Source organism: Nyctereutes procyonoides, unplaced genomic scaffold (assembly GCF_905146905.1).
Source record: "Nyctereutes procyonoides isolate TBG_1078 unplaced genomic scaffold, NYPRO_anot_genome, whole genome shotgun sequence".
NCBI lineage: Eukaryota > Metazoa > Chordata > Mammalia > Carnivora > Canidae > Nyctereutes > Nyctereutes procyonoides.
This window is the reverse complement of record NW_026575052.1, coordinates 74,068,927-74,082,051: the sequence shown is the minus strand read 5'-3', so window position 1 is coordinate 74,082,051 and position 13,125 is coordinate 74,068,927. Positions and strand designations below refer to the sequence as shown.

The following is a 13,125-nucleotide window of genomic DNA, read 5'->3' as shown; positions in this document are numbered from 1 at the left end:
AGGCATGTGAAGAGGATGAATGCAGCAAGGGCCAATGAACAAATTTGTGGAGCACAGGGGAATTCTTGCACTTTTAGCAACTGGGAAGTAATATATTCTCAGTGGCTAGATTTAATGCAGTGATTAACAGTAATATGTCCTCCTCCTTCCTAATAATATTTACAATCTGTGGGTTTTGTGATGCTTCTTTTTAGAGTGCCCATTAGGTTACTGCAGAAATGGTGGGAATTGTGTAATGGAGAAGAACAGTCCTGTGTGTCGGTAAGGAGCATTGTCTATTTTTTCTTTTGAAAAAAGAAAAATAAATTCTTTTTCTATTTCTTGAATCCAACATAATATAACACCAATGAACACAAGGTTAATAAGGCAAAAATAGAGGATAGTGACATTATTTCCATTTCTCTGTCTGAAGAAGAGAAAGGAAGATGTGAGTATATTTTAGGGAAAAAATGCAATTATTTAACATGATTTTATATCTTAACATGGTATATAGGGTATAGTTCTAATACTAATTCTTATTTTTAATATTTATATCAAATTGTAAAAAGACTTTTTACATGGACATTATCCTAGTTCACATGAACTTAGTATCTCTATTTCCTTACTCCCTTTTATTTCCCATTTCATATTTCTCTTTTCTAACAACAAAGGATAAAATTAATTCATAAATAAGGCCTTTTTCTAGTTTGTGCAATGGATGTTTATGAGTAGCCAAAGTTAAGGTACAGATAAGGAATACATTTGCATACTTAAAGCAAAAATAAACAAAAACAGTCATTGTGATTTCTTTGGGGAGTTATTTATATTGCATATCAAAGATTGCTTGATTTTTTTCCCTCACCCTTTAGGGAATTGTGCAAAACAGTTTCATAAATTCCAAAGGAAATGATGCATATTCCATTATGTTTATGTTTATGACTTTTTAATCTAGCAGACCAATGGATATATTGCTTTGCGTATTAGAGAATGGATTGTACGTTGATTCTCAAGTCATAACAAAATACAGACAGATAGAAGTGTCTGGGAAACACTGATTGATAGTTGTTTAAATTCTTATATCCTTCTGAGTCAACACTCGTGTTTTACGAAAAGTTGTTTACCCCTTAAAAAAGCAAAACGTGCTACCAATTAACACAACAAAAAAAATTTTATGATGAAATATGTTTAGACACTGCTTTAACATTGTTGAAAGCGAATTATTAATGGGTGTCTCTACATGTTTTGTCTATTTCATTACATAATTTATTTCACAACATCTCAACAAAATTATACATTCCCTGTATCAGTTTCCATGGAAATTAATTTGTCACAAACTGTAGGTTGATGGAAAGACAGGATACACAGTATTAATTTCTAAAAATCTCCTAAAATAATGGAGAATGATGCCATAAATAAGGTCTATCGAATGTCAGCTGAGTAGATTCTGTTGTTTAGTGTCAACTGTTTACAGTAAGGAGGTTTGTGTTTTTGTCTTCTCTAACCATGCCAGACAAAAGAGCTCTCTCGGACTGTAGCTAGTCTCATCTAAGCAAGAAGAGTTTTGCGTTCTTGGCAACATCCTCTGGTACTTAAATAAACTTTAAAAATGGATATCCAGATGGTGACGTCTGAAATGTGTTTCTCTCACATGAGAAAACTAACATGGAGGAAAAATGCAATGAGAGGATTAAGAGGCAAAGGGACTGGAGGAAGGAAATCACTGCAGCAAAATGTAGAAAGAAATTTTAAAAGTATTTTTGATGGTAAATAGTATTTTTCAAATACTTAAATACCTAATCACTATCAGTATAAACAAAGGTTTGTAATGTTTCTTTTCCACATTGGTGTGAAGAATGACTTGAGGTTTTTTTCCATATTATAATATGATAGTTTCTTTATTCAAATTCTAATTACTTTAAAACCATGAACTGCAAAAATAAACGCATGTATATTATAATAAACTTTTAGAAGGCATACAGTAGTATATCACGCAAAAAGTAGAAACCCCAACATCTAAATCCCACTGTGTAGAATTATGGTTTCTATCTACTTCAGTATGGTTTTCCTTTTACTAACACAGGTTTGCAACAAGCACACATTTGTTTCTTACAGAAATGTAAATTATACTTTACACATTCACTTTGTACCTTATGTTTTTTTTTCTCTTCATAAAATATTGTTCTGTTCTTCCATGTCAGTACGTTTGGTTCTAGATCCATCACGCACTGGCTGTGTAGCTTTGAGTAAATATCTTTATCTAATTATTTCAGCTTCTTATTTGGCAAACTGAAGAAGATAATAGCACCTATGTCATAGGTAATTTTGAGACTTAAAGGGGTTAGTATATGTGAGACACTCGGTACCATGTTTGACATACAAAAGATACTACAGGAAAACTAGCCATCAGAACTATTATATCATCCTTTTTTATGCTGTGTAGTCTACAATATTTAATGTAGAGTTAGTCATCATTTAAATAACCTCATTAATCCTATTAATGGTTTAGTTTCTTTATTAAATATTTGCTTTCACAAATAATCTTGCAACATCCTTTGACTTGTCGCACAATTCTTTAAGCATAACACATCTTACTGAAATGCAAGATAACATGTAATTTATTTCTAGTTGCATTTAGTTTCAAATTCATTTCCAATTAAATTTTGTATCCAGGTCATTTGTCACACACTGGTATTCTTTTTGATTTAAACGAGGGTGGCTTCAGAATGCAAAGGTTTAGAGTACATATAAAGCATTATGGAAGGATACTGGCTTTATGTCAAACTGCTGTCATTCTCAAGTGTGAGAATTTGTGGTCTTTGTCACCCAAAGAAGTAATGACAGAAAAACAAAGCCCTTCTCTCACCTTGGCATTGTGAATATAAGAACTTCATGGTATCAAAAAGGAGGACATAACCAGAGCCTTTGGATTTTCTCTTAGGACCTAAGGTACCTTAAGAAAGGACATTCAGTTTTTCTCTATCATCATAGACAAGAGAGACTTTTATTTTTATTTTTTAAAAGATTTTATTTATTTGTTCATGAGAGACACAGAGAAAGAGAGAAGCTGAGACACGGGCAGAGGGAGAAGCAGGCTCCATGCAGGGAACCCAATGTGGGACTTGATCCCGGGACTCCAGGATCACGCCCTGGGCCAAAGGCAGGCACTAAACCACTGAGCCACCCAAGGATCCCCAAGAGAGACTTTTAAAAAAGATCATGTGAGTTGCTGGAAGCTTATCATTATCCACAACAGTAGACACTACTAGGCAAACCATGGTTTTCCATTACTTCAGGACCACCAACAGGGTGGTATGTCTGAGGACCAAAGATGTGAACCATGAGCCAAAGGAGGGAAATTATTCTTCACCTAAGAAGGCTTGGTTATTATATTATTTTGGTATATCAATATGTTTGCTTGAAAAATAGACTGAGCTATGAAATATAAATTCCAAAAGGGAGGAAAGAGGTTACAAGGGAAAAAAATCAAGTCATCAAGGCTAAAAGAAAGAAATAGAAAACAATATCAAATTAATGCACATATATTTGTATATAATATATATACATATATATATTATCATACATATACATATATATGAATTTATCATATACTTCATATATGTATATATGAGCTCACATAGTGAAGATAGGCAGAAAAATATTAAAGCTTGGGTTAATTTATAGACTTTGAATACAATTTATCAACAGCTATCCTATCCCACTAGATGCTACATTCTTAAATTCACTTGCCAATAAGACAGCAGATTTCATTTGGATATCTCATATTCATTACAGATTTACCATGTGCAAAAATACCTGTTGCCTAGACAGGCCATATTCTTCTCTTTCTCTAAGATTTGTATACACGGTTCCCTCTACTTAAAATTTTATGTTTCTACCTTATTTGCCAAAAGATGCCTTTTAATCCTTTAGGTCCAATATAAATGGCAATTTCTCTGAGAAGCCTTTCCCAGAGCAACCAGAGAGAATGCCTTATTCCTCCTTCTGGGCTCCTCTATTGCTTCCCTCATTCTGTTATTTAACAAGTATTGGTTTCACTAAACTACCAATTGAAAACCTGTCCTATGCTGTGAAGAAATATATTTCCGATTAAAACTGTTCTTTATGACTATCAAAATTTATTTTGTCCAGTTTTTACTAGTTTTATTTGTAAGAATAAGACTTGAACAACTATGGCCACTGAAAATTTTTAAAAAATAAACTATCTTCATATCTTTGTTGCAAAAAAAGATTGAAAACATATTTAAAGGACGTGAATATAAAATATATTAAGTTAGGATAAATATTTGCTAGAAAATGGAATAAAAATATCAGTTTAAGGATAATTGAAAATGGAAAATTGGAAAATGGAAATTGGAATCTCTAAATATTAAAGACAGAATGTGTGGGCACAATTTTAAAGACTATTGTCACAGAAAATAAGAGTCATGTTTTCCACACATTTTCATGAATAGTATCTAATATATACTTGACGTTGAATAATAACTGAATGAAGTATAAATTAATGAATACAAAGGGAAAGTCCTGTAATTTCAAGGAAAAGTGGCAGTACTTTTAAATTTGTACCTAAAATCTATTAAGATATGAGCAAATGACCTACCATGGTCCAAATTTCCAGTCACAAAGGAACTGTTGGGGACTTTGTAAATGGTAGCAAGCAGTATGCTGAGTGAGGATATTATATGCTCATTATACCAAAAACAAAAATCACTCCAGTTTATAGGACAGAATGGATACCAAAGTAGAAAAATATCCATTAAAGAAATTCTACTTTGCTACAATGATAGGAGAGGGTGCACTTAAACCAGGAATCATATAAACATCATATAAATCATATAAACTGGGCTTGAATTGAAGAGATAAGTTTTCTGCCTATAAAAAGCCACTGTTTAAAATAAAATTCAGGGGGTCCCTGGGTGGCTCAGTGGTTTAGTGCCTGCCTTTGGCCCAGGGCGTGATCCTCAAGTCCCGGGATCGAGTCCCGCATAGGGCTCCCTGCATGGAGCCTGTTTCTCCCTCTGCCTGTGTCTCTGCCTCTCTCTCTCTCTTTATGTCTATCATGAATAAATTTTAAAAAATATTAAAATAAGCTTATGAACACTTTCTTTCTCCCCATCAAAAACAAAACAAAACAAAAACAAACATGAAGCAAAAAGAAAAGTGATCTAAGACCCTGACTCCAAACTGAATTAACTATTAATTCAGTTAAATTTAGGGAAATAAGGGGGAGGTAAAACTTAATTGATATTTTAAAGTCTAAGTACAAATGGATAATAAAACAATAAGATTAAAATAAGGATTGATTAAAGCCAGGAAGGAAATAGGGTGGAAAAGAAAGACTAAATTATAACATTCTCCCAAGAGAGGATAGATTCAAATTAAATCTATTAAAGAATTCTGAACAAAGTTGGAAAAATAACCAAGGTAATAAAAAGGAGATAAATTACAAATATCCAAAGAGAAAGTAGTTGAAGTGGAAGATAAAGAATGTATATAGGGCAACCCGGGTGGCTCAGCAGTTTAGCACCACCTCCTGCCCAGGGCGTGATCCTGGAGACCTGGGATGGAGTCCCACGTCAGGCTCCCTGCATGGAGCCTGCTTCTCCCTCTGCCTATGTCTCTGCCTCTCTTTCTCTCTCTGTGTGTGTCTCTCATGAATAAATAAATAGAATCTTAAAAAAATGTATATAATTGGAGTCTCTAAAGAGGAAAACAAGACAATGGAATCGAACAAATACGTAAAGCTGTAATCCAAGAAAATATTCAGAAATGAAAGAAGAATGAATTTACATGATAAAAGGGCCAGAAGTTACCTGGTAAATTTAATACAAAGCCAGAAACTCCAAGACATATCCTACTAAAAATGAGACTTCAAAATGAAGAAAAATATACTGTTTCAAGAATGGGAGGAATAGGGGAGACCTGGGTGCCTCAGTGGTTGAGCATGATCCTGCGGTCCCAGGAATGAGTCCCACATCGGGCTTCCTGCATGGAGCCTGCTTCTCCCTCTGCCTGTGTCTCTGCCTCTCTCTCTCTCTGTGTCTCTCATGAATAAATAAATAAAATCTTAAAAAAAAAAGAATGGGAGGAATAGGTATTTTGCCTAATATTATCTATCTATATGCATGCATGTGCACACACACACACACACACACACACACATACACACACACACACACCTCTCCTCATGGTCTCTAGGGAAAAAGACCAAATAATAAGGAAAGAGATTGTCTAATATTAGACTTCTGAAAGCAAAGAAACAAAGAAATCCATTGTGATCATCTCCAGAGTTGCAAAAAAAGTCTTTGACAAAATTCAATTGCCATTCCTGATTTTTTTTTAAAGGTGGGGGGGGGTGGGGGGGCAGCCCGGGTGGCTTAGTGGTTTAGCGCCACCTTCAGTCCAGGGCATGATCCTGGAGACCCAGGATCGAGTCCCATGTCAGGTTCCCTGCATGGAGCCTGCTTCTCCCTCTGCCTGTGTCTCTGCCTCTCTTTCTCTCTGTGTCTCTCATGAATAAATAAATAAATTTTAAAAAATAAAAAAATAAAATTAATAATAAAAAAATTTTAAAAAGGTACTAATGAAAATATGAATTGGTATCCAACTAGTATGAATCCTTATTCTCAAATTCAGCATCCTACTTGATAGAAAATTATGAGAGACATTACCATTAAGATTGGGAATGTAGGCATATATGACCTCTGTCATCTTTGGTATTTAATATCAAATGGGAGGTAGTAGGCAGTAACATTTGAGCAAAAAGAAAAAAAAAGAAAAGAAAAAAGAAAAAAAAGAAAGCAAAAAAATTAATAAAGGGGCACCTGGATGGTTTAGTCAGTTAAGCATCCAACTCTTGATTTCAGCTCAGGTCATGATCACAGTCCTGAGATCAAGCCCTATATCAGGCTCTGAGCTCAGTGTGGAGTCTGCTTGAGATTCTCTCAAAAAAATTAATAAAGAAGTTAAATTATCATGATAGTCTCCCAGGAGAACCCTAGGAAAAAATCATAAAAAGTAATTAAAAAATTGAAAACAATTCACTAAGGTTGGGGATTATAAAATTAGCATTCAGAGACAACTGTGTATGTACACAAAACTAGGTAGGAGGAAGGAAGGAGGAAGGAAGGAAGGAAGGAAGGAAGGAAGGAAGGAAGGATAAATAAATAAATGGTGGAGTTCAGATTCAAAACTAAGTCTTTTGGCCAAGCTCAATCACTGTGGCATGTTTCCTCTTCAGAGATTACGTAGCTCATGGTTATATGGTTGCAAGATTCTGTGAGTAGAGATATGAATCAAATGCCTACAGAAAATCTATAACTAAGCTTTACTTGCACTTGGCTATTTGCCACTGTTTAAAACACACTATGCACTTTTATTCCTGTGGGTGTTCATGTTGTCCCTTTTTGTAATTTTATACTTTCCCACTGGGTTACCTAAAAAAAATTATCAATTCATCTTTTATGTGCCAACCCATGTAGACCCTCCTCTCCAGACCTTAACCTGAACCCACATGCATGTGAGTCCTATCCTGTGTACAATGCACAAAAGAAGTCTGGGATATGAATCTAAAAACAGGTAAAATCTGAGTTTAGGTATGAACTTCATCCACTACTTACTAATGCCATGACTTTGAATGAATTACTTAACCTTTTTCTAAAAGGAGGAAGAGGAAAATTGATATTCACTAAGAAACTAACATCCTCTGCTACCATGGAGCTGTGAACTGAAAAGGGCTTCTGTATTGCTGAAATAAATAATTCATAATTGTTTTATTTACTTAACATTTTTAAATGTATCTAAATGGGAAGCATTAATAATCTGTTCTCCAATTTTTTATTTGATATCATCAAAATCATCTCTATAGCAACCAAAAATAGTTCTTTATGAGACGGAATACAGAACAAACCATCAAAATTTAAGATCATGGCCTCTGTTATTTTTCAAACACAGTACTTATGTGCTAAGGACTAACAAATATTCATAAAAAAACTTAAATGTTTTGTAAATGAAAATCACTTCAAAATTTCAAAAAGTCAATTTAAAGACGAGGGCATTTAGATATCTTTTATGCTATAAGCCTGAGAGACCATGCAGATGTCTGTTTTTCAAGTCCAACACATGGAAGAAATAATTTTCTGGTGAAATATAAATTACCAAAATTGTCCCAAGAAGAGGAGGTATGAAAGTTGAGTAGATTGAATGATATAGGAGAAATTTTAAAAGTCAAAGATGTAGTCTCTCTCTTCCAAAAATTTAAATGTGTCTATTTAAAAAAACTAAAAGTATTTCTCTTAAAACCAGGAATAAGAAAATGAATGGTCTGCTAGCACTGGGATTATTCTATTTGCTCAAGAGGTTTTTGCCAAAGGAACCATCATAAAGAAATAAGAGTTAAAAATATTGGAAAAGAGGAAACACAAATATTATCGAAGATATTCACAGCCTAGGAAATTCAAGCCAATTCACTGTAATACCATTAGAATGATAAAAAAAAAAAAAAGGTTCAGCAAGGTAGATGGATATGTGATAATTATGCAACACTAGATAAATTTCCTTTTCACCAGTAGGGACAATGAACAACATAACTGGAGAAGAACTATATTCTGAAATAGCAGTAATTTTTATAATACATACAGGCCTACACTTAACAGTAAATGTTGAAGACTCACACACAGAAAACTGCAAAGGACTTGATTACATAGATAGGAAAAAGAAATAGATAAACTTATTTCCTAGAGTTAGCAATATTTAGCAGTGTAGAAATGACACCAAACAACACTTTCAGTGTTTTAGATTTTTGTTTGTTTTTCAAATACACCAGTGGATTTTAATGGTTACCTGGAAACATAAGTATAATATTTAAAGGCAAACTTAAATATTAATATTTGTTGTACTTGATATTAAAGTTTGCTACAAAGTCATGGTAATATACACTGGGGAGCCAGGACAGACATAGACAAAGAGGCTATTGCAACAGAATAAAGATTCTACAAATAGGTTAATGTACCTATGTGAAATTGGGATAAGACTGGCACATTTCAAGTTGATGAGAATGGATGGATTGGACTAGTAATAATTGGTATTAGGACAACTGGTCAGCCATTTATTTAGAATACAAATTATTATTGACATTTTACACAAGGAATTAATTCCAGATTTAATAAAGGTATGAACAGGTTAAAAGTGTAAAATTTTTTAGAGAAAATACAGAATAAAGAACTCTTTTTTAAATCTTGAAGTATAGAAACCATTTATAAGTTTACCAGCAGCCATAAGAGAAAAGATGAACAAATTTGAAAATGTGATCATATGGATAGTTATCAAACAATTAAAACTACAGTATGGTGAAAGACATCACGTATTTTTAATAACACAGTAATAGGCCACAAGAAAGATATGCAGCATATAATATAGACAGGAATTAATTATAACATTAATTATTTATATATAGTATTCTTTCAAAGTAATAAACAACTAAACAAAGATTATTCACAGAAGGAATATAAATGCTCAACACATACCTGAAAAAAATTCAACCGCCATTAATATGTAAATGCAAAGTAAACCTTTGAAATCCCAGTTTTATCTATTAAAGTGACAAAAAAATTAGTAATAACCACTATTTGTGAGCATGTAGAAAAACACTGGCACTTTTATACATAGATTATGTGAATATAAATCTGTATTATTTAGGAAACAAAATATACAATTTTTAGGGAAAGAAACTTTTAGGAAAGGCAAAGTGGAAATACCCATTCAAGGTATTATCACTCTGTTTAACTCAGGAATCTCTGGTCTAGGAATCTAGCCTACTGAATATTAACAAGAAATAGATAGGAAAACGTGCTAAAATTGGTATAGTATAGTACTGGTTTAAAAAAAAAGATTTTATTTATTTGCGAAGGAGATAGAGAGACAGAGACCGAGAGACAGAGCACAAGCAGAGGAAGAGGCAGGGGGAGAGGGATAAGCCCCAGAACCCTGGGATCATGATTTGAGCAGAAGGCCGATATTTAACTGAGCCACTCAGGCACCCCTATGGTACTAATTTGAAAACAAACAAGTTCAGAACAGTGTAATGTGGTTATATAACCATTTTTTAAATGGAAAATATAGGGACACCCGGGTGGCTCAGCAGTTGAGCCCCTGCCTTCAGCTCAGGGAGTGATCCTGGGGCCCGAGATTGAGTCACACATTGGACTCTCTGCAGGGAGCCTGCTTCTCCCTCTGTGTCTCTGCCTCTCTCTCTGTGTTTCTCATGAAAAATAAATAATATATTTTAAATAATAAATAAATAAATAAATAAATAAATAAATAAATAAATAAATAAATAAAATTTTTAAAATGGAAAATATAAATCCTGACATAGAAATGTATCTACATTGTTAGGTGAAAAATGTAAGTTCCAATATTAAATTTCTATGGGAAGAGAAGACGTGTAAATGTGAGTGTATGTAAAAAATGAAAAACAAGTCTAGCAGTGTATACATCAAAGTGTTAGTTGTAAGTGACCTCTCTAGAAAGAAAACTGGCTTTGGGAGATAGGGCAATTTCATATTTCAGTTTCTCCCTTTTCATTTTAACAAACACTGCTTCTGTAACTTAGAAATGCATTTTGTTAAGGAGACCTTAAAGTAGTTACAGTATTTAAAAAATAATAACCTTGCTTACAGTAAAAGGCAGAGCCTACTGGCTGCTTTTAACAGTGTCTCCAAGATAAATGTGCCTGTCCCTTGGTTTTTCTCCCTTGTTGTCAGAAAGTATTACACACTTTCTGCCTCATGCAGAGCCAAACAAGCCAGACAGACTAGGAATGTGATTGAAGATGAAGCAAGTAACCTCTCACCAAACCTCCCTCCCTGCCTCACTCCCAAAGCTCAATCCTTCTCCAATCACATGTGCCAAAAGAGTCATGAAAATGAAAAGCACAGTAATACCTAATTTTCCTTCTCTGTTCCTTTCCCAGAAAAAAAGTGTTGTGACGTGTCTGTACACTTAACTGTTAAATTGTGTTTAGATTTTTCATGCCAGGCATAAGTTTTCACAGCTGAAAACTGCATTGCTTTGACAATTTGATGTAAGTGCCTCTTGAATGACCTGTTGACTCATCCAGGGAGGGCATTCTGCAAGGAAGGCCATGGCCCAGATTTCGTATAGTGGTCATTGGTGACAGGGATTTGTGATCCAGATATTTTCCAAAGTCTCTGGTATGACCTGACTGTTAAGTAGATATTTCTTTCCTCCTGGAAGAAAAGTAGTGGGTTATTTCTGGGGCAGTATCTAGTGCCAAAAGACTTGCTTTAAAAGAGAGAACAAGAGATAGCTGTCTATATTATCAGGATTAGTAACCTGAAAAACCTCACTACCTCACTGATCCTAAAAGAGCTGCATAGGAAAATGTTTCCTCTTAATCTACACAATTTTTATTTTATCAGTTTTTCTAGCATGTGCACAACTGAGCTTTAACGGGGTAGCAGTTGTTTGGAAATGACATCTTTTCTTTCTTTGCTGTATGTGGTGTGTGTATGTGCCCAACGTACTCTTGAATGGAAGAGAGAAGCAAGCCCAATGGAGCCACTCAGAGACCTGAGCCTTGAAGAATGCTGACAAAAAGTCATTCCTCAAAATGAATTTCCCAATTTCCCAAACCAGGCTCCCTAGTGGCACTGGAACCGCAGGCCATGCAGCTCTGCCCTGATCCTACATAGCTTTTCTTCCTGCTCAGCCAGCATGAGTTTAACTATGTCTGAGTAGAATCTTTTGTGCTGTTGCTAGGTGGCTGATCTCTGCCATACAGAAGCAAAATCTAGCAAATGAGGTAGAACTTTTTGAACCTATCCTTCTTACTAGAGAAATGTTGACAGATCTAAGTAGTTCAATGCATTTTAATTTTGAAACCCCTGTGAGCCTTTTCTTATCCTCTGAAAGCCTTAGTTTATGTTTGCCATTGCTTTAATCTGCTGTCCATCTATACATCTCTGAGATGTAGGGCTGCTCTTTGTTTTCTTCATAGACTTAGTTTATTTTCCTTACGTCCACTAAGAGGAAGAAGGAGGTAATGGGAATTGTTTATGTCTTCAAGTTTAATATTAAATTATGACAATTCGTGGTCAGTGGTTAGATTTTATGTAATCTATAAATCTCTAGATCCATATTATCCTTCTATTTACCATTTTTAGAAGAATAATGAATTATGAGAGACACACATACAAAACCTGAAAAATCTAATGCACAATATAGAAAAATAATTTTCTAAAAATTACAGTGATGTGTCGATAGAATTTCCATTTGCCTTTTCATTCTCTATGTGTGGGACAAGAACTGAACACACAAAAGCATTGCAGCAGATGCCACTAGGAGCAGCAAGAAAAAGATAAAAGGAGAGAACATGCATTTTGGTACTGAACAGAGTAATGCAACCCTTTTAAATTTACTGCTTGAGGATCCAGAGTAAAGCATGTAAGATCACTTTACAGCAAATCTTTTCATTTTAATGTCACTGCTGTCTAATAATGTTGAGGACCAATGGGGCATGCTTTCTGAATATATATGGAGAATTCTAATTTTGTAATAAATATCTTAAAATAATTGCATTTTTCCTTTGTAGATAAAATTGAAAAACATTATTTTCTTTTTAGAATATCAGAATGAAAATCTGTCTAGTTTTAAAAAAAAATTTCAATATAGGAAATGAGGCTTTCCATATATTATTGTTTTCCATTTTGTTGGAATTAAAAGGGATATTATAAGAGATTTCTCTGTAACAAGGTAAATAATTATGCATTGTATTGTCTTGTTGGCGATGTATGCATTTTATGATGCTGAGGGAATACAAGCTATGAACGTAAAAAGGTATATGTTGATAAATGGTATATATTATTTTTGTAATATATTGTTCACCAGGATAAATCACCCTAGTGAACACATATATACCCATACTGACAAGTATTTTGTCAAGTTTCTTTGTTTTTATGATAAAACATGACAATATATAAAACTTTGTCACTGAAAATCAAGTTTAATGAAATACTGTGCAGTTCAAGGAAAGGAAGACTAGGCTTAGAATTAGAAGTTCTTTCCATACATTTAATACTTATATAGCAGTGTTAGTAAGTAAGGGACCCA

At 34.0% G+C, this 13,125-nt stretch overlaps 1 protein-coding gene across 1 annotated transcript in view; it reads left to right on the top strand.

Annotated features, from left to right (window-relative positions):
• Positions 1-13,125, top strand: part of MALRD1 (MAM and LDL receptor class A domain containing 1) — a 761,302-nt gene that overhangs the window by 634,817 nt on the left and 113,360 nt on the right. The window contains 1 exon segment of the mRNA XM_055332672.1: positions 195-261. Within this exon segment, the coding sequence (XP_055188647.1) occupies positions 195-261 (67 nt within the window).